Source organism: Silene latifolia, chromosome 2, assembly GCF_048544455.1.
Source record: "Silene latifolia isolate original U9 population chromosome 2, ASM4854445v1, whole genome shotgun sequence".
NCBI lineage: Eukaryota > Viridiplantae > Streptophyta > Magnoliopsida > Caryophyllales > Caryophyllaceae > Silene > Silene latifolia.
In genome coordinates this window covers 179719158-179742641 of record NC_133527.1, presented here as the reverse complement: position 1 = coordinate 179742641, position 23484 = coordinate 179719158, and the positions used below count along the sequence as shown (strand labels likewise).

At 37.2% G+C, this 23484-nt stretch overlaps 1 protein-coding gene across 7 annotated transcripts in view; it reads right to left on the bottom strand.

Annotated features, from left to right (window-relative positions):
* Nucleotides 1–22663, bottom strand: part of LOC141643517 (uncharacterized) — a 62392-nt gene extending 39729 nt beyond the window's left edge. The window contains exons 1-2 of one of the 7 annotated variants that reach the window (XR_012543722.1): nucleotides 22133–22498; nucleotides 21187–21590 (exon numbers count right to left, since the gene is read on the bottom strand). Coding sequence is in view for 5 of the 7 variants with exons in the window: in XM_074452703.1 (XP_074308804.1) it covers nucleotides 18550–19866 (1317 nt within the window). In the remaining 2 variants the exon portion in view is untranslated. The other 6 variants (XR_012543721.1, XM_074452706.1, XM_074452705.1 and 3 more) reach the window with 6 other exon arrangements.
* Nucleotides 22664–23484: the final 821 nt, after the last annotated feature.

Here is a 23484-nt window from a genome sequence, read left to right as displayed (position 1 = left end):
AATCCATTTTAAAATTTTATTTAAAGGTTTATAATTAATAACAAGTCTGAGGACTCCCCTTTCCTGTTCAGTATGTTTATTAACATAAAACGCAGTACATGACCATGGAGATTTAGAAGCTGTAATTAACTTCTTTTCTAATAAAGATGTTATTTCTTTTTGACACAGGGTCAAATACTCATAGTTCATTTGACAAGGTCTTGCCTTGGTCGGAATATTCCTTTCATTGAAGTTATCCTCATAAGGAAGAGTAACAACATGTTTCTTTCTATCCCAAAACGCAGAGGGATGATCACCACATATAGAAGTAGCAAAATTATTACTTAAAAGAGTAATCTTACCTTGTAACTTCGGATTCTGCAATTTTTCATCAAGAGTTAGTATAGAAACTTCTTGTTTTAAAAAATTTAATTGTTTCTCCTTATTAAGAAGATGATCATAGACATGGTGTAAAATTTTTGTAATAGGTTTGGTGACAAACCTTAGAATAATAGGTTCATGCCTATACGTAACAATAATCTTTTCTTTGTCATTATAAATGATAGGATAAATTTGGTTAATAAAAGGGGTTCCCAATATAATTGGAGTAGTCAATCTATCCTTGACTAAAAGAAAGGATGAAGAAACACATTTACCATCCACGCAAATATAAGCTTTTGGAATTTTGAACTCAATATTGAGTTTTACTCCTCCTGCATGAGAAAGAGTATGAGAGGTTTTCTGAAAATAAGTAGTAGGTATCATACCTTCTTGGATCACATTCAAGTCAGCTCCACTATCAACAAGAGTAATAAGATCATTCTTGAAATAATTATCAATCTTTAAGCTGACTTTAATATACCATTTCTGACTTATTACAGACTCTATATTCTGCAAAAATTCATTCCCATTATTCAAAGCAATAATTTGCTTTTCTGGTTCCTCTTTTTGAACCATTCCTTCAGATTGCATAAAGTGTTTGTTTATACTACCATCCATATTCTCTGGAACAGAATTATCATCTGCTTCCTTAGTATCATTACCAAGGATTTGTAACACCTCTAAATTAGATATCCTAATATCTTGCTGCTTAGTTTGTTCCTTCATAATCTTAATTTCTTCCTTAAGGTTTTCCATTTCTATAAGAACATCTTTTAAAGAAGTAGGTTGAGCAGTAATCTTTCTTTGCTTTAAAAGCTTGAAAACTTCACTCATAGTGTAGGGCTCATTCTTCTCTTGGTTTCCTAACCAAGAAGCTTGAGTACCAGAATTACTGGGTTCCTTACCCATTATATCAATCAATTTTGATCTTGCATCAGAGTCCTTAATACTTTGAAGGATCTTAACCCAATCCTGAGCTTCAATAACATTTATTCTATTATCTTCAAATTGAGATACTAAATTATAAAAATCATTTTCTTCCCTTATTCAAGGTTTATTATTAGAACAGGGTTCACAATCTGAACTGGAAGATTCAGATGATTCAGATAAATAGGAATCATTATCCATAACTTTAATTCCTTCCTCAGTACTGGAATCAGAAGTTTCCAATTCATTATCTGAAACTAATAATATCTTATACAGCTTATCCTTAAGGCTATCATCAATATCCAGACTAGAAATCTTATTCTTAGTCCAACAATTTCTTGCAATATGACCAACTTTATTACATTTATAACAAACTATTGGTTTTTCATACTTCGGGGTCTTTCTTACTAGACCTTCTTAAGGCTTTCCTTTTAGCCTTTTTCTCATATTTTTCCGTAGAAAACCTTTTCTTCCTCCTTTTATAATAAGGTTTTTCCTCAAAGTTCTTACTAGAACTTTGCTTATACCTTTTCTTTTTAGGATGAATAGGGACATCCATTCCAAACTGGTTACAGAATTCACCTAATTGATTCTTTTCCAGTAAATTCTGTCTCTTTAATTGCTGATTCAATTTAAGCTCATTGCAAAGGTTTAAACCTTCTTGAATACAAGTTCCTATGATACTACCATACGTATAGCTATCATAAGGAATAGAAGTATACCCATTTCTAAGGTTATTCCTAACCCTCTCAACAAATAGATAAGGTAAACCATCCACAGAATTCAAAATCCCGTGGATTATTTGCTGGAGCTATACACTCCGACAAATTCTTCCATCTCCTTATAAACTTTCATTAGTAAGAGAGCTCAAAATTAAATGGTGGAACAAATTTCTGGTAGAACTATGTTCTCCTGAAAATGTTCAAACATTTATTGAAACTAGCAAAAAGGTTGAATGAAGTATCCATGCATTTAATCAGGGTACTTCTTCATCAAAATCCAAAATTCAAAAACAACCCCACTCAAAACAAAAATTTACCAATCACACCATCAAAGAAATACTTAATGACCCAGCTATTCGAAAACAGCTGATCGACGCTATTAAATCTCAAAGTTCAGATAAGAAAAAAACAATCGATACAATCAAAATAAAATGGGGAATGGAGAAGACACGACAAAAGGGAGGAAAAAGGGAAATCAAAAATCGCAGGCGAGGGAGCCTCTGCCGATCCACCGGCGACCGGGCTTGACACCGGCTAGGAACTTCCTGGAAACTTGGTGAAAATTTGATGGTTCTCCCTATCAACAGTATATATTTAGAATCCTCCTCAAGCAATCAAATATGCACATAATCTGCAAATATCAATCACCATATGCACATAATCCTTTGGTCAATATCTTGTAATCATAATCTTGTTATTATTGTCAAGTCTTGTACAAGGCTCCATCTAATAGCCTTATTTAGCTCCTTAAGATTAGTATAAATAGCCTAGCTAACATTGTAATCTGACACAATTCATTTCATTCAAATACACCTATCTTATATGGTATCCAAAAGCCTTCGATCCATCAAAACACCCGTCTTCAACTTTAGTCCTCGACCCGCCATCTTCAAAAAACACACAACCACCGCTGCCAACCCTCTTCAATCACCACCCATCATGACTCAAACTGACAACCTCGTACCCAACCCCCACGATGCTGAAACACCCATGACTTCACTCAATTTGAATCACTGTGTGAAGCTTACCTCCGTCAATTATACCTCATGGCGGTTACAGTTGACCCACATCCTTTTCGGGTTCAGTCTTCTGGGCTTCCTTAACGGTACCCACCCTCAACCACCACCCACTGTCCTCTCTGCTGACAAAACAGAAACCCCCAACCCCGCATACCACACACGGCGAAAACAAGATGGCTTAATTTTAGGTGCTCTAATGGGTACCTTATCAGCCACAATACAAGCGTTGATTGTCCGCGCAACCACCTCGAAAGAGGCGTGGGACATTCTCGCTCACACCTACGCCAATCCATCTCGCACTCACATCCTCCAATTAAAGGATCGTCTCGATTCGATCCTTAAAACAGATGACCAATCCATTACCGAGTATATGCACGCCATTAAAGCGTGTATCGACCAACTCGCGTTAATGGGCAAAGTATTGGACCCCGAGGATGTTGTATCCAAGGTCCTAAAAGGTCACGATTACAACTTATTCAAACCAGTGGTCGACGCCGTCCGAGCCCGAGACACCCCGATTACATTTGAAGCACTTCACGAGAAGTTGCTTCAACATGAACTTCTCATAAAACAAACCCCAATCAATGACCCATTTCAACCCACTGCCAACCTCAATTATCGTCACAATAATCACCACCGAGGCAATTACCGTTCCACCACTGCCCAAACACCTGCCTTCAACCTGTCCCATGGCTAACCCTCCATCAACCAGCCTCCTAGACCCTTCAAAGGCCGCTGTCAATGGTGTCGTCAGGTTGGTCACGTAATAGCCGACTGTCCGCTGTTTAGAAAGCTATTTCCCACAATTATCTTCCCTGCCCCTCCAACCCGCCAGCACCAGCAAGGACCGCAAGCCCACAGCGACACCACCCAGCCACCCAACAACAACTATCTGCTCGACAGTGGAGCGTCCAACCACGTAACCCATGACCTTGATACACTCGCCCTCCATTCACCCTACCTTAGTCCTGATTCGCTGATAATTGGAGATGGTTCCGCACTCGAAATTGCCCATACAGGTTCTTTTCAATTACCTAATTCAACTATTCAATTAAATAATGTCTTGCACGTACCTAAAATTTCACGTAACATTTTGTCTATTTCGCAACTATGTCGGGATAATAATGCTTACGCTATTTTTTCTTCATCTTATTTTATTATTAAGGCAATCTCGACGGGTGCGACACTCCATCATGGTCGGGCTAAGGACGGCATATACGAGTTGAGTCTGAAGCAACCACAAGTCTATTCAAACCAAAAGGGCTCAACTACCCTCTCATGGCATCATAAATTAGGACACCCTTCTATTGATGTTATGAAAGTTATTAATAAAAATGCATTATTTCCTTCTATTTTCTCTAATTTTGAATATTGTGAAAGCTGTCAAATTAGTAAAAGTAAAAAGCTACCATTTGCAACTTCGACAATTAAAACCACCGCACCACTAGACTTAATTTATTCCGACCTATGGACCAGTCCGGTCTACTCTCGCGAAAAATATAAATATTACGTCATATTTGTTGACCACTTTAGCAAATACATTTGGCTCTTTCCGATAAAACAAAAATCTGAAATCATACAAGTATTCCTACGATTTAAAGCCTTAGTCGAAAAATATTTCCAAAAACCAATAAGACAATTTTTCTCCGACAATGGTGGAGAATTTCAAAAAATGACTCCCACCTTACTAGATAATGGCATTAGTCACTTTACTTCTCCGCCTCATACCCCGGAACATAATGGGTATGCTGAAAGACGACACCGTCACATTGTTGAAACGGGTCTCGCCCTCCTTTCTCACGCAGGCCTACCCACCACATTTTGGCCATTTGCCTTTAGTACAACTACATATTTAATAAATCGCCTTCCTACTAAAACGCTAAATGGTCAAACACCATATTTTTTAATGCATAATGTACAACCCAACTATGACAAACTACATAACTTCGGTTGTATGTGCTATCTATGGCTTCGGCCTTACACAAAACACAAGCTTGACTACCGATCCACACCTTGCATCTTTGTTGGATACTCCTCCACTCAAAGTGCCTTTCACTGTCTCGACCCAAAAACAAATCGCTTATATACCTCTCGTCATGTCAAATTTGTAGAAGACGAATTCGCTTACACTCGTCTTCTTACCACCACGCCATCACCATTGACCAACACTAACCCGAATGATTGGTGTCACCTTGTTCTTCCTGTCTTACCATCACCTCCTATAACACAAACTCCTCTTACTCAGTCCCAAACCCACTCAACACGGCCACCCATAACCCAGGTATATACTCGACGCAACTCCCACGCACCAACCTCTTCCACAACTTCCACTGAACTCAGTATTGACAATCCCTCCACGGCCACCAACCCTTCCACGGCTCCACAACTCACCACGGAGACACCTTCTTCGGCCCCTAACGTATCATCTACACCGCCTCCTCCTCCTCCTCCTACTCGCAATGTTGTCACCCGCCTTGCTAACAACATTCGCAAGCCAAACCCGCGATATGAAAACCTTGTCCTTGCTTCTGCTACACCCACCTCCTTACCAAAAACCGTTAAACAAGCTCTTGTTTCACCCCAATGGAGACAAGCAATGCAAGACGAAGTTCAAGCACTTGATCGGAATAAAACATGGTCATTAGTTCCTCGCCAACCCTCTCAGAATATAGTTGGATGCAAATGGGTCTATCGGATAAAATATAATCACGATGGCTCCCTAAAACAGCACAAAGCTCGGCTAGTAGCTAAAGGTTTCCATCAACGTCCCGACATTGACTTCACTGAAACCTTTAGCCTGGTCGTAAAGCCCACCACAGTCCGTCTAGTTCTCTCACTCGCAGTCACTCATTCATGGTCTCTAAGACAACTTGATGTCAATAATGCCTTCCTACAGGGTACATTAACAGACGATGTTTATATGGCCCAACCTCAAGGTTTCATTGACGAATCAAAACCTGATTATGTTTGTAAACTCAACAAAGCAATTTGCGGCCTAAAACAAGCTCCTCGAGCCTGGCATACTGAACTAAAAACCTATATCCTCACCTACGATTTCAAGCAATCACACTCTGACTCATCTTTATTTATCATTAAAACAAATCCAATATGTATATACATGCTTGTGTATGTTGACGACATTATCATTACCGGACCAAACCCTCAACATTTACAACATTTTATCAATCAACTAGCAAACTGGTTCTCTATTAAAGACCTTGGCCCGCTATCCTATTTCCTCGGTATTGAAGTCACACCAAACAGTCTTGGACTTCATTTAAACCAATCCAAATATGTTCATGATCTTCTTCTAAAGTACAACATGTCAAATGCCAAACCAACCACAACGCCTATGGCAACCAACAGTCATCTAATCCGTGAAGATGACAAACCAATTCATAACCACTCGGACTATCGAGCTATTGTTGGGAGTCTACAATACCTCTCCCTTACCCGGCCTGATATTGCTTTCACAGTAAACAGGCTCGCTTAGTTCCTTCATCATCCTACGTCTAACCACTGGGGCACCTTAAAAAGGCTACTTCACTATCTCCAAGGAACACAAACCTATGGAATTCAAGTCCATAAAAACTCTCCTCTATGCTTACACGCTTTTTGTGACGCTGACTTTGCAGGAGATAAGGATAACTACCTCTCCACCACTGGTTATATTCTCTACCTCGGTCGCAATCCAATCTCTTGGTCTTCAAAGAAGCAACGAGGTTTTTCTCCCTCAACAACAGAAGCCGAATTTCGGGCCGTCGCAGCTGTAACAACTGAAACACTTTGGCTCCGTAATCTTCTTACCGAGCTTCATGTCACCGTCACAAAACTCCCAGTACTATATTGCGATAATCTGTCTACTACACTATATGCCAAAAATCCTGTCTTCCACTCCAGAATGAGGCATATGGCTCTCTCCTTTCACTTCGTTCGTGAACAACTTCAGCTTGGCCGCATTCGCATACAACACGTTGCTAGCAAAGATCAACTGGCCGATGCTCTTACTAAACCGCTTCCCAGGCTTCGCTTTCATGAACTACGAGACAAGATTGGACTCCTCTCCTCGACGTCCATCTTGCGGGGGCGTATCAACAGTATTTCTTCATTATCTCAAGAATCCTCCTCAAGCAATCAAATATGCACATAATCTGCAAATATCAATCACCATATGCACATAATCCTTTGGTCAATATCTTGTAATCATAATCTTGTTATTATATTCAAGTCTTGTACAAGGCTCCATCTAATAGCCTTATTTAGCTCCCTAAGATTAGTATAAATAGCCTAGCTGACATTGTAATCTGACACAATTCATTTCATTAAAATACACTTATCTTATACTCCCAGCCGGTAGGGGTGTCAACGGTTGGTCACCCGGCTGAGTGCACATTTGAGATTTGTGCGAGTTGGGAGTCGGGCTGCCGGCGGCCGGTGAGGACCGTCTGGGAGTTCTCTGGAAAATAGAGGGAAATTAATTGCGTATTCCCAGCCGGTTGGGTAGGAGGCAGCCGGTTGGCCGACTTAAAACCCAATTGCTCCTATTTGATTTGGTTTTGATTCTGAGTTCAAGCTTGATGATGGCGGCTGCTGCTCGTGATGCATCTGGTGGAATTGGTGGTGGTCGAAAACAGAGGAGCAGGGGGCGAGGTGATTGAAGGAGATAGTGATGGAGTAGGGTTTGTGTGTTATTTGCTGATGGAGCGATGAAGGTGATGGTGCGGGTTTGAATGATGATGACCAAGCGAAGCTCGCGTGCAGGCTGCTCTGTGCTTTGTGCTTGACATTGCAGGTAGCGAAAATGGGGATGGTGAAATGAAGTTGGTGCGTGAATGAAGACTCGGGCTTGGGGTATGGTGATAGAGGTTGACGAATTGATACGTGAATGGTGGTCTATGCCAGGCGGGTTGAACTGGGCAGCAATGGTGAATGACTGTTGATCATGATGAATTTTAAATGATAAGTCAATAATAGGTTGACTTTCCCTTTATTTACTTGCATTGCTTTCCGTCTCACCTATACATAATATAATATAATAATAATATAATAGTAATAATACTAATACTATATAAAACCGACGAATTATTAAATTTAACTAATACGACGAATTATTATAATTTAGTAATTAAATGAGCTATTTAAACATTTAATGCACACAAAATTGAGTCGGAATAAGGAGTGAATGCGGGGTAAAATATTACTAAAATACTACTCATCAAATCTCCCCACACTTAAACCGTACTCGTCCTCGAGTAAGCTCATCAAATAAACTAGGACCCTTAATATAAAAGGACTAGCTAAACTAATAATATCCGACGAAAGGCAATTAAAGGGCCTTCTTCATCCCTTCAACTCACATTGAAATACAATGAGGTATGCATTTCGATACAAGGCAAGTGGGGGCTTGCGGAATTTTTTTTGATAAATCCAACATTTAAGAACGAATCAACATATAAGATGCACCACAAAAAGTTAAACCGCTTTCCTCATCTAAGCGGCCGTTTTTCTTTCAAAAATTGAACAAAGAGAATCGTTAGTGGAGGATGTCGTCTCCGGGTCTTACCAAGGTGTCAACTCCCTAATTCTAGCTCATGCAACAAACATTGACAACACGGGATGCCAAAGAAACAAATTCCAGGCGGGAAAGGGGAAGTACGTAGCTATACTCCCAAGATTGGCACGACACACGCAAGATTCGACTCTATATAAAACCCTTGACCAAAGGAGACCTAAGTTCGACTCTCACGGGTTTCACTAGTCACTCAAATGAAAGAACGGGGTGATTTTTGTGACAAAAAGTAACCGAAATCACTCTCCTAACTCGACTTGCGAAGCATGCCCGCAATCTAATATGGTACCCAATCAAATATCCGCAAGAGAAATGCCAAATGATGCACATGCAAGAGAGACAACCGGGTTGTAATGGGGCTTGGGTTCGGTGAAAAGGGGTTGGTGCAAGCACAGTTTTTAGGAAATATGAGGCTAAAGATCGAGTAGTTGCCACATCTAACCAATCCACTAAACTCTACCCATGCAAATGAATTCCTTCACAAAATATGACAAGATTGTCATTTTCAAAAAATTATTCAATACTTCTTCAAAACAAACTCAATTTGGAAATTACCAACCCTTTATTTGACACAAAATATACATTCTTTTCTTTCTGTTTTTCATTTCATTTTTCTCTTTTTCTATTTGTTTTTCTTCTTCATTTTTTTTCTTTTCTTTCTTTTTTCATTCTCTTGTACCCCTCCTAATAGTGCAAAAATTGGTCAACCATCAAGCTTCATTTCACTTTTTGTGATATTTCGGACCGTTCACCTCAATAAGAATCAAATTTCTTACCCAATTATATACTCCTCCAAACAACTACAAAGACGAACTACTCAACAAGGTGAGATGTTTATGGAATGTAGTTATTTTATTGGCAATTGAAATGACAAGGCTTAGGCACAAATTGGGTAAACAAAAGGGAAAGATGATCAAATGGGTGAAAAATAAGTTTGAACAAAATTGTCTCAACATGCACATCGACACTTCTACGGTAAGGAATGAGCACCATACTTGTGCGTTTTGACATGACATGCCACGTAAGGAGAACTACTCTCAAATACCTACGGGACCGGTTTGATGGACCGGCTATATGGAGGCTCTATCCTCACATTTTATTAGCTATGTCGGACCTAGGTCAAGTCTCGGGCCTAATACGGTCTCATAAGGTGGTCGCAACTTCGTTGTTAAGCTAGACTTCCGGGTTTTTGCAAGCAAAAACCCTAACATGTGTCATCAAGAGGTACGAGCTATTAAAAGGGAAATGACACGGGCAAAACAAATTATCATCATTGGCAACATATGCCCTCCACATTTAGATTCCCTATGCAAATATTTACAAACGAAATGAAACGTATATGGATGCAAACTACACATATGAACAAGCTATGTGAATGGAAGAGTGAACACATATATACATTTCTAGTCTAAATGCACACATTTTCTAGTCCTAACAACACACCAACAACACAAGCACATCCAAAACGGTTCCCAAAAGGAACACCCACATCAAATATCCCGTCCTCCTCCATGCTTATATATACAAAAAAGGAAAAGAAGGATAAAAGAGAAAGGATTGGAAGAATTTTACCAAGCGTCTTCTCCGATGATTCATGTGTTGCCTATCAAAATGGTTAGGACAAATGCAATATATATAATATAAACAATGCAATATTTTTTCAATTTTTTCAATTTTTAGGCATTTTTGTATTTTTCTCAAATTAACAAGCAAATATATACAAATATAAACAATATGCACAAAGTGGATATTTCCCTCCCCACACTTGAAATTTACATTGTCCTCAATGGAATAAAGTATAGGGAGAGAATAAGAAAAATAAATAACATATTTTTGTTGGTTTTTGAATTTTCCAAAATGTAAGAACATGTTTTTGGATTTTTTGAATATTTGAAAATAAATAACATGTTTTTGGTATTTTTAAATGATGGAATTTCCTCCCCACACTTATTTATTTACATATTTCAAATGGAAATAAATGTGTGGAGGAAATTTCGAAATAAAATACATGTTTTGTAAGAATTTTTTAATTTTTCAAATTTTTAGTGATTTTTGGTTAATGAATGTAATGCATGAATTATTCTATATGCTAAATTTAACGGACAGTGCAAACTACACTACATGAATGCAAAGAGAGCTAATTTAGATTAACTCTTATTCGATTAAGTAAACTAAATACAAATGCAAGCAAAACATAAATAAAGCAAGGGAAGAGAATACTAACAATATGGTGGTTCTTAAGGGACTCCACCAAACCTCTCATCCAAAATTTTGTTGTTTGAATCCCTTGGTGATGTGTTCCATGTCACACAAAGCTCGTAGTAACCGGTCAAAGGCCTTAGCAAAAGCCTCAAACAAGCACAAGTAGCACCAAGCTATAGCATACCACAACCAACTTCTTTTCCAACACTTCTTTTCATAGTTCCTTTTACCCTCCTTGACTCCTTTTCTTGGGTCCCTTTGATAGTTAGACCCCTTAAATTTGGAATGGTAGTTAGGTGGTAGGAGGATCGGAATCTCATAAGTTTCACTTGTTTGAAGACTCTCTTCTTGGTCACCAAAGTAAGGAGATTGGTTGGAAATAGTAGGTGGAGGAGTCAACTTCTCAACATTGAGGTTTATGATGTTGTCATTTTTATCCCCATTTTCTTGACTCTCCTTTTGAACAGAACTATTTCCATTGAGGGCCGCCTCCAAGACATCAATTTGAGCTTCCCAATCACTTGAAGAGTTATCCAACCAAGGTGCATCTTCTAAAAGGCTTGGATTATATGAATCCGGGGAGTTCAAGAATTATTCAATCTCATCATTAATTTGGTCTTCAAATTCATCTTCTTTTGAGTCATCTTTACCCAAGTCTTCCTTTACATCAACTCTCAACACACCATCAACTCCATCCCCCTCCTTGGTTTGACAAACTTCCAATGGGTCCAAATATAAGGCTCAAGATTATGCTCATTCAAGCAATCCTCCAACACATCCACTCTACAACAAGAGTCACTTATAAAAGGAGATTTCATGGATTTTTCGACGAGAATTACATCTTGTCATCACCAACTTGAAGGGAAAGCTTCCCATTCTTAACATCAATAATTGCACCCCCGGTAGCAAGGCATGGGCGCCCTAGGATGATTGGAATTTTGGAATCCTCGGGAATATCCATCACATAGAAGTCGCAAGGTATCACAAGTTTTCCCACTTTGAGTGGTACATCTTCCACTAGGCCAATTGGATACCTCAACGATCTATCCGCAAGCTGCAAAGATACTCTTGTAGGTGAGAGCTCAAATCCCTTCAACTTCTTGAAAATCTTGAGAGGCATTAGGCTAATGCTAGCTCCCAAATCACATAGGGCCCTCTCTATTTGAATGGAGCCAATTGTGCATGAGATAGAAAAACTACCCGGATCTTCAAGCTTTTGGGGCAACTCATTCATTAAGATTGCACTATATTCCTTAGACAAATTCACCGTTGTTGTTGGACTCAAGGAATTTTTGTTGGAAATCAACTCCTTCAAGAATTTTCCAAATGCGGGTATCTCCTTGGTGGCATCAATAAAAGGCATGGTGATGTTCACACCTTTCATCATGTGCATGAATTTTCCATACTTTTGCTCAAGCTTTGCTCTTGCCAACCTTTGGGGAAAAGGGATTGGTGGCACATATGTTCTCACGACTTGTTGCTTGGGTTCTTCAACAATCTTGGTAGGTTCATCAACTACCATGGGAGTCTCCACAACAACCTCTACAAGATCATCTTCAACCACTTTTGGTGTTTCAACCACATATTCCGGTTTGCGACTCTTTTTCCTTTTTACGAACACCCGGTCTTCCAACTTCCTACCACTCCTCAAATGTATAGCATTAATGGTCTTTGGGTTCTCCTCGGTTTTACCCGGAAACTTTCCATTTGATGCTTGCAATTGACTAATTTGAGAGGCCAATTGAGAGATTTAGTTATCCGTCATTCTTTGGGAGGCTTGCATTTGGGTTCTTAGTTGGTTGATAGAGGATGTTGTCTCCTCTTGTTTTTGATTGGAATGAGTGATGAATTGGGTTTGAGTGTTGACGAGTTGGTTTTGAGAATTCATCAATTGCTCCATCATGAGCTCCATGTTTGATTTGGATTGGGTGGATTGTGGAAAGGGTTGAGAATTTTGTTGAAATGGTTGGGAATTTTGTTGAAATGGTGGGTTGGTTGGTTGATTAAGTGGTTGAAATGGTGGTCTTGGTTGAAAGGTGGGATTTTGCTTTTGGGCTTGAAAATTTGGTGTAAATTGTGATTTTGGTTGGAAAGTGGGGTTTTGGACATTTTGTGAGCCATGGGAAAAATTTGGGTGGACTCTCATTCCGGGATGGTATTGATTGTTGTTGAATGCTTGTCTAGCCGGAATTGATTCCCACACTCCATTCACTTGCTCCATACAATTTGCCTCTCCCATCATCAAAGGACATTCATTTGGTGGATGCCCTTAATTTCCACAAATCTAACAACAATACACTTGAGACCAATTTGATGAAGAGTTTCTTGAGATGTTACTAGAGTTCAACAAAGCAATTTGTTGCTTGAGTTCCTCTATCAATCCCTTAGCTTCCACATTGTTTGTTGATTCCACATTGGACTTCCCTTTCCTCTTGTAGCGGTCATTATTCCAATGAAAAGTACGGGATGTCATCTCTTCTATAAGCTCATTAGCCGTCTTGTGATCAATTTTGTCTAATGCCTCCTTTCCCGAGCCGGAATCTAGGTTCATTTTCATTTCATTGCTCAACCCCTCATAAAAGTTGTTGATCAACTCATCATCTCCGATCCCGTGGTGAGGACACAACCTTTGGAGTCCCTTATACCTTTCCCATGCCTCGTAAAGGGTCTCATCATCATGTTTGGTGAAGCCTTGGAGTCCACTCTTGATTCTTGCGGTCCTTTGTGGTGGGAAGTACTTGTTCAAGAAGGCCTTGAAGACATCATCCTAAGTCCTAAGAGAATCAGGCTCACAACTCTTCAACCATTCCTTAGCACTCCCCCTCAAGGAATAAGGAAAGAGCCTAAGGCGGATTGCATCCTCCGACACTCTATTTGCTTTAAACATGTCACAACTATCCAAGAATTCATTAAGGTGTTCATTGGGGTTTTCGGTAGCTCCCCCTCCGAATTGGTTTCCTTGGACTAGTTGCAATAAAGTAGCATTCACATCGAAATTATTTGCTTGTATAGGTGGCATGACAATACTAGGGTTCACCACCTTCTTTGGAGCCAACTTGTCTCTCATAGGAACCGCGGCCATTGTTGCTTCTTCGGGAATTCCAAATGGATTCTCAAAGAACTCAAGATTACCCGGTTCTTCTAAAACACCTTCCACTACTCAAGAAAGGGATTAGTAATAAAGAAAGACCTAGTCTAAACTAGAATAAAACGATTAATATCTAGCCTTTGCTCCCCGGCAACGGCGCCAAAAACTTGATGGTTATCAAATTTAAACCTCGCAAGTGAACGAGTTCGTTGTACTAGTTGAGGGTCGAATCCACAAGGAGCATAGGAGAATATTAATAGTTTTAAATCTTGTATTTAGCTAAGTCGACAATAATTGAGATGGAAATTTTGCTACTCAACTAAACTAAATAAACTAAAATGCAATTGAACTAATTATGGAAATAAAGCAAGAAAATGAAAGTGATGTAATTCAAGGAATTAAAAGCCTAGGACCTGATTTTCACCAACAATTCATAATTCATCATCATGATTCCCTTAGCTAGTTATTGGAGTGATATGTAAGGAGGAGATGGCTCTAATTCGTCTAATACCCCCCTCTCGGGTTCGCATTAGTACACTAGTTCTCCCAACCCCCCCTCCCTTTCGGTCTCGGAGGTCGGAATCCTAAGGTAGAGGCCCGACTACCCTAGAAACGTGCACTTCTCTAAGGTATCCTAGCATCTCCTAAGTCTACCAGTTGTAAAACCAAATAGGAAAATTCTTTGGACAGGTTTTGTTGAATGTGATAAACCAGGAATGGTCAAAGTCTTTGAAAAGGAGTGCTCTTGACCATGCTAATTTATAGTCGGTATATGAATATGTTGGAGGAATAAATCTTTTTGAAAACTCTTTTTCGACATGAGGTTCAATCTAGTCATCAGAAGAAATGACTTTATTGAAAACCAGTTTTGAGTATAAAATGTTATTACTGGATTCTGACATCTCGTGTTTGATATCTGCATAGCCAGAATCTACTAGTATGAATTCGTAAAATCGTTGGATTTTATTTGTATTATCAGTAAACCAATGAAAGTTTTGAGGAAAGGTTTTGTAGTTGTTTTTCCTGATTTCTGTAACAGATGGGGTATGTTTGAATTTGGTAAGGCAGACGGGTTCTACTGCTTGTTTAATGAAATATCCAGAAGTAGGCGGAAAATTATTTTTTGCTTCTTCTTGTTGTTTTTGAGCTTTGGTTAATTTTTTTTGATTTTGGACTACTTGAGAGTAGGGTAAAGCAGGAAAGTTTGATGTTAGTGGGATGAATTGGTTTGAAGTTTTAATTTAAGTGGTTTGAATATTTGAAGTAGATGGTTTAGATATCTAAATATCCATCTCATAATCATCTGAGGATTGATATCCTCCCTTTTGAATCTTTCCCTTGTTCTTGTTTGAGTTTGACATTTTTCCCGTGTAAAAATTCTCTAGTCCGAAAATCTGGAAGAGAGTTTTGATCTCCCTTGATATATTCAATGTCAAAATTAAAAACTGACAGTATAGCCTGCCATCTTGCGAAAATTTGTTTTGAAACAATATTTTGAACATCCTTTTCTAAAACTTCTTTTGTAGATTTGCAATCAATTTTTAAAAGGAATTTTTTGTTGTAAAGATCATCTTGAAATTTTGAAATACATAAAACGATTGATAAAATTTCTTTTTTAATAGTTGAATAATTCTTTTGTGGTCCTGTCCAGACACCTGAATGAAATCTAACAAGACTTTCTTTGTTACGTAGGTTTTGTTTTAGAATGCCTCCAAAACCAATGTCAGAAGCATCGGTCTCGACTATCATGAATGCATCAGGGTGTAGTATGACAAGACATGGTAAAGACTTAACTTTTTCTTTGAGATACTTAACTATACTCGTATGAGACTCAGGCCATGCAGGAGGGTTCTTTTTTAGTCTTTGAAATAAGGGTATACAGCTTTGTCTTAAATTAGGAAAGAAATCTGACACATAATTAAGACATCCTAAAAATCTTTGAAGTTGGGTTTTTTCTTCGAGAATATCTGGAAATCTGTCAGCAAATTCTATTGCTCTTGCTATAGGTTTTACTGTGCCTTTATGAATGTCATGACCCAAAAATCGTATTTTGCTTTGGAAAAGTTTCATTTTTGGGTAGAGACAACTAGCCCATTTTTCTCAGTAATATAGAGAAATGTTTGAAGATGTTTGAAATGTTGTTTTATGCTTTGAGAAAAAATTAAAATGTCATCAATAAAAACTATTGAAAATGTTGAATAAGGGTTCAGATTATCATTCATAATATGTTGAAATTCTGAAGGAGCATTTTTAAGTCCAAAGGGCATTACATTCCATTCGTAATGACCAAATGGTAAAGCAAATGTTATTTTATGTCTGTCTTGTTCTGCAATTTGTATTTGCCAGAAACCTGACTTTATGTCGAATTTTGAAAATACTTTTGCATCCTAAAGACGTTTGAGAAGATCACTCTTATTAGGTATTGGGTACCTAATCCATTGAAGAACCTTATTTAAAGGTTTATAATTAATGACCAAATGAGGTACTCCTCGTTCCCTTTCAGCAGTATTCATGACATAAAATGTTGCACAGATCCAAGGAGATTTGGAGGGTCTAATGAGTTTTTTGTCTAGAAGAGTTTGAATTTCCCTTTTACAGACTTCTAGGAGTTCGGAATTCATTTGAATAGGGCGAGCTTTTGTAGGAATAAATTTTTGAGAAAATTCTTTAATATAAGATAAGGTAACAACGTGTTTCTTTCTTTCCCAGAAAGCGCAGCACAAACCTTATTCTTAAAAAGATCTTCTAGATCTGAGATCTATTTTTGAATGGCTGGAGATTGAAGTTTTTCTTCAATCTAGGCATAAGAAATTTCTTCTTTAAGATTCATAATTAATTTTCTTTTTTGATGAATAGAATCGATATTTTGATAGATAGTGGATGATTGTAGAAGAGTTATGTCCTTCTGAGTTATAGGAGATAAACATTTGAAAGATAGGGTTTTACCCATAATATTCGTATGAAGGCCCTTATCATCTACATGAAAATGATAGATTTGAGTTAAGAACGGAGTTCCTAAAATGATATCTTCTTGGATGTTTCTAACAACAGTAAAGGAGTTTTTAAAACAGTAATCTTCATTTAGGATTTTAGCTTTTGAAATTTTATGTTTGATATTTAATGGACTACCATTAGCTCCATAGAGCTTGATGTTGGTTTTCCCATAGTATTTGGGTGGTATTATTCCATCATTAACACAGTTTTGATCAGCACCACTATCTTTGAGTGCTATAAGATTTATTGTAAAATCTTTAACTTTGAAAGTGACAACATAATACCATTTTTGAAAATTGATTCTATCTATAGCTTTGATAAAACTCTCATTAGGTTCTAATGATGTAATCTTAATAGGACTTTCTTGAAGTGTTTCTGATAAAGATAACTCAAGAGAATTAACTGAAGATTTTCCCTTTGAAACATCTTTTAGTGCTTCTAGAGCAGTTAATCTTGATTGGATATCATGATCTCTGATTTCAAGATTTTCCAAATATTTTTTAATTTCATTAACTTGGACCTTTAAGGAATTAATTTCTTGCTGCATTATCTTAACAGGCGAAGCTGTTAAGTCTAATGAAGCTTTACTTCTGACCGAAGCTTCGGGATATTTGTTGAAAAGTTTGGAAATACTAAATGGTTCAGTAGTAGGAATAGAAGTGGACATATCTTTATCCTTGATGACTAAAGATTTTAGACGAATTAATGCCTCTTTTTTCACTTCAGGATTATCAACTTTGTCAATGATATAAAAAAGAAACTCTTTATTCTTCTGTGATGACATTAATGATTTGAATAGGTGAAGAAGATGCTGAACCATAGGACTCAGAATTAGAAGAATTTTGAATTTGAATTTCCATGATGTCCTCTTCCACATCAGAAGAAGATGAGGAAGACCGAAGACGAAGCTTTGATAGTTCTGAACAAAGCGCTGAATTATCATTAAATAATTCATTTATCTTCTTCTTAATGAAAAATCGATTTGCTTTATGACCTGGTTTACCACATTTGTAGCAGATAATTTTCGTAGGTTTTGAGATGTAGAAGCTTTTTGTTTTTTGTGCTTATTATGTTTCTTGTAATAAGAAGGTGGGTTTTGATAAGAAGTATGTTTAGTTTTGGAATATTTATGGAATTTCTTAGCATATTTGCGTTGTTTCGAGGAAGGAGCTTGAATTTTTTCGAGGCCAAAGGCTTCACAAAAACACCCCAACTCTCTGCTGGATTGTTTCCTTTCAGAGTTATATTTGGATTGAAGTTTGAGTTCTTCGCAGAGTGAAAAACCTTCATTTTTAACAAAGACAAATAGTTGGCCATAGGTAATAGCCTTATAGGGGACTACCTCAGTTCCAATCACTTCTTTAAGTTTTCTGAATATCCTTTGAGCAAAAAGATTCGGAAGGCCATAAATAAATTTTTCTTTCCAGAATGCCTCATTGCAATCTGGTCGTCTTAACACGTATGTTAAGAACATGTCTTTATACCAACGATAATCACTTAGGGTAGGACATCGAAGATTGGTTAAAACGATCTTATGAGCTGATAATTCTTCTTGGGGATTTCCCACGAAATACATACCTATGGTAACAAGAAGAAAGCTACAACAATCTGTAACTTCAACTAAGTTACCATCAATTCCTTCAGTATGAATTGTATGATTTAGAATATCTAATTGATCTTGGAGAGATAAGTAATTATCCCACCAATTTTTAAGTTGCCCGGTGGAATAAGTTTTGCAAAAACAACTTGTTCATTTGACTCTCGAGTTTTGTAAGCGGCCATAGCCATACCCATTTCTTGAAGGGTATTAAGAATTTCATATTCTGATTTACCATCGATATTCCATTCATGAATGGTATCTGGATGATATTGATGAGCTTGGAACTTGGATCTTTCTTCGTATTGGATATCAGGAGGAGTTGGTCGAGGATAGTAATTTTTTGTGGAATTATTTTTCCATGGGTTTCTAATTTTGCTGATTTGAGGATTTTCTATGAATTGATTTTCAATTTGATCAATATGATCATCTGATTCGGTATTTGAATCAGAAGCGATTTGGTTTTTTTGAATGACATTGATCTTTGAAGAAATTTTTGACAAATTTTGTTTAAGATTTATATCTTTTGAAGAGCTAGAAGAGCTTTCTATTTTTTGAATTATTGAGTATGGAAAATCTAGAGGTTTGATGTGTGGTTGTGAAGATACTTCATTAGGAAATTTGGGTAATGAAAGCGGAATTTGATTTTGATTGGAATTTGTCAATTCTATTGGTTTGACATAATCTAATTTAGTAGAAATATGATCTGTTTGATTTGCTATGGTTTGAAGAATTTGATTTGTAAAATTGTTTTGTTGATATACCTTTATAATATCTTCAATAATTATAGATTCTCGAGGCTTATCACAGCGACCTATTTTAAAAGGGGCGGCTTCCGGTTCTTTTCCACCTGCATCAAATTTGAATGATGTTGGAGGAGGATGAACCAAAGTAATTGTTCGACCATCCGTCATATTCCAATTTTGTGATAATTTGGATTGAACTTGAATATAAGATAACTTATAAGGGTTCTCTATACCTCTCTTTTGACAATAGAGAGAAAACCATGTAAAGAAAGGAATATTGATAGCATGGTGCTTCATATCAGCATACCAATATTCACGTATTTGATCTTTAAATTCGTTTTTGAAAGAGAGAAACCAAGATTTATTTTGACTATTTTGTGGAGAATCAAAATCTTTTCGAAGAAAATCTTTATTTATCTCAAACTCCTGAGTAATAGTATTAACAGACTGAAAATCTGATGGAGTAGGAGACCGAGGACTTGAAGAAGTAGCCTCATATTCAGGTAAGGGAGATTTGAAATTTATCTTATAATGAATATCTGAAGATTCTACATGAGAAAATGATTTTCTTGGAAGATTTCTTGAGGAAGATATACCAGGGGAAGAAAATGACGATCCTTCTCTAAAAGAATTGAATCTCATAATAACCCTTTTATCATCTTCAATTATCTCATCAAGATCTTTTTTTTATCATATTTGGAGTAGGTAGTTCTTTAGGAATTTGAAGTTCTTCCGGAACGGTAATCTTATTCCAGGGAAGACTTTTGGCAGTAGTGACTAAGGACTTAGTCCCGCTATCTTTTGAATGAACTTCTAGGAAAATAGTTTCTTCTTTTGAAGAAGGTTCATGAATGAACTTGGGACTGACTTTGGAAGTCATAAGTTTGAAATAAATTTTTAAAACAATTGCAAAATTTCTTGCAAAGTCTTTGAATTTATTATCCAAAATATGAATATCAAGAATTAAAGAGTCCTGAATTAATGGATCTTGTAAATCAACAAAAAATGGAAAAGCTTGAAATACACAGGTCCATTACAGACATTGGTTTGAATAACAGCAAGCAAAGAGTCTTTGTATGCCTTTAACCTATTATCTCTTAAGGCCATGAATATAGGACAATCAACCCCCTTATGAACTAAAGGTTTGACTGCAACCTGAACAAGGCCAAAATGAATAAATCCATATTTCTTTTGAATATATTCTTTTATACTAGTATGAGAAAGTAAATGTAAAGTTTCTGTGGAATTATCGATACTTCTAGTTTCTTCATGAGTTCTTACTGAAAATGCAGTTTTGAAATCAAATGATCCTATTTTGTATATTTCAGTTGGGTTTTCTTTGGGTATATCCTAATTTGAGAAATCAACAGGAACATTGATTTTATGACTTTGAACTATTGACATATCTCTCCTTGTTCCTACTTGGAACGCCTTTCTTAACCAGTTTGGCATGAATTAAGTTTAAACCTACCAATGAATGCAGACGCTATGTAAATGGGAACAGTGGGACCACCCTACCGGGAACACCTAGACACGGCTTACCAACGGATTAAACCAGGGCTGACCAAGCACCTTACCAACACTTAAATAGTGTAAACAGACACAGTATGAGTGAACCTTATCGATGCTCCTCTTGAATATTGTTTTAATATCAACTTCTCATTATTAATTTTAATATTTTTTTGCTGGTTAACCCTACTAAAACAGGCATTCAGATATTGCTTGACTTAAAAGTGTTGTCACATTCACAAAGAAGCAGTCAAGACTCAAAAGAGAACCAAAGAGATGAAGTGACAAAAGGATAAAGAGAAATATTCTTCAAGCATGAGTTGAAGCAAAATTTTGATCTCTATATAAGTTAACAGAAACGAAAAAGAGGCTGAAACACAAACACAATATTCCAGAGTAACGATTTTAACAAAGAGAATGTAAATGTAATGAAGACGTAAGAGAGTTAGTTACCTAGACAGGAGCGAGTGTCTTCATGTTTAACAACTTGTTCTTTGTCAAATGGGCCATCTTGCAGCTCAGGCTCAGCTCTTTCGTAGCTCTTTACCAGCATTTTCATCCCTCTCTTTTCCCTGGTTTTCCCTCTTCCTGCTTCACAGTTTATCCTCCTCCCTCTTCCCATATTTTTCTATCTCCCGGTATTTTCAACCTCTCTTTACCTGCTGTAGCAACCCTCTCTCTTATAGTGTTTCCATCCTTCTAATATTTTTCTCTCTTTCATTCTCGATCACACTCTTCTCTCATTTCTTCTCCCTGTCCTTCCTTCAACTTTTCCTCTTTAACCTTCCGCTATAACTCGTCCACATCTTCCGTGATAAGATCCAGTCATCCAAATGTTGTAGGAATAAGATTATCCTCTGCCAAATATAAGCAAAAACTATTATGTGGAAATTTGAGAAATGTATACAACTTGATAAAGACCGCAAGAAAGAAAGAAGAATATATAAGTTGCCAACACGAACATTATTCAAATTAACTTCCATTTCCAAAGTATTAGAGTCCCTTTTTTTAACAATAGAACACCCAAGGAGTAACCAAATTGCCATCAGTAGAACACTTATAAACAATTCTACTACCCCAATGCTAGGGTAAGGGGCAAGGGGAGATCGGGTCACAAATACTATCCTACAACCAGTTGTATAATAACATTGTACAACCGCCTCAAAGTTGTTGAGCTTTTACACAAAGTTGTTGAGCTATTTTACAAGTTATTAAGCTATTTTATGAAGTTATTGAGTGTAATAATTATTCTGTTAAGCTCGATAACTTTGTACCATAGCTCGATAATTTTGTTAATAAAACTCGACAACTTTATAACAAAGCTTAACGACATTGAATAAATTGTATATACAACCAGTTGTATAATACATTAACTGAGATCGGGTGTAGGCAGCCATACCCTTGTTACCCTTGTGTAGACCTGGGTCAATCGGGTTGGGTCACTTACTTTGAATTTGCAATGTTTCGGGTCAGGGAGGATATCATTCGGGTTGGGGTAAGGGCGAAAGGAACTTAGCAAATTTCTGATTGATTACTCGCTAATCACCATTGCTCTACATAAGTTTCGCTTTCGTATAGACCTCTGCATCACCTGCAATAGCTATGACCCTAACACCATATTCCTAATCTTTTTTAACAAGCATATTAAGGGAAACAAATTATGTCTAAACAAAATTACATAAATTTCTGGGCAGAAAATGCATATTCAAGTAATAAATGACGGATGGAAAAGAAGTTGAAAAAGAGTTGGGAAGGGAGAGAGAAGATGAATGACCTAATTATTGGAGGTAAAATGGCGAACAAAAAAGTAAGATTCCACGGAAGTGATGATGTCTACAGAGTACAGTCCCTTCCTTTTGAACTAATCAACAGCAATAATCAATAATTCCATAAGAAAGACAAAATTATGGAAGTGATATTTTGTTTTTATTGTTTGGATCAATCTAGTTTTATTACCTTAAAAAAAGAAAAAAGTGTTCATATAGTTTTATGGGTTTTTTTTTTGCCCGCAAAGTTGGAGTCTAGTGGTTAAAACTTGGGTGAAAATCCAAGAGACCCAGGTTGCAAAATCTTGTGGAGCATTCTTGGCCTGAGTCCATGCTTAATAGACTTCGAGTCTGTCACCCTCGGGTGGCTTACCTCTGTAGTTTTCACTTTTCCCATCTGTGCTCCTTCGTATGACAACTTATTAACTGTGCCCTTAAACTTAATTAGTTGGACTCATCAGTAGCTAAACTCAATTAAACCGTTTGTTTTAGACGTTAAGTGCCAAGTTGGCGTCTTACTGGGCAGTGAGTTGGCTATTTTTTGTTTTTTTCCCCAAAAACTTTTGGAAAATGAGATGGCGCCACCGGGTGGTACTCAAATTGGGCGCCACCGGGATATTATCGTAAGTTACATACCTATTTTCATTTCCCTCAACTAAAATTAAAATTTCAAACTAATTAATAATAAAGGGTAATTTAGGAACTTAACCTTTTATAACTAATCATAATTAATAGTAAAACCAATCAGTTGAATTTTCTTAACTTTTTGCCCATTTTTGTGGAGATATTCGGAAGTTACAACAACCAACACGTTTGTACCGAAGATGTCTTAGTCTAGTGGTTAAGACGGAGATATCCTGGACAATAGGTCTCAGGTTCGTTTCCCCCTCCCCCTATTGTAATGCGATTAAGTGCGCGCTTCGTTGAAACAAAAAAAAAAAAAAAAAAAACAACCCACACGTTTGTTCAAGGAACACCTAGGCAT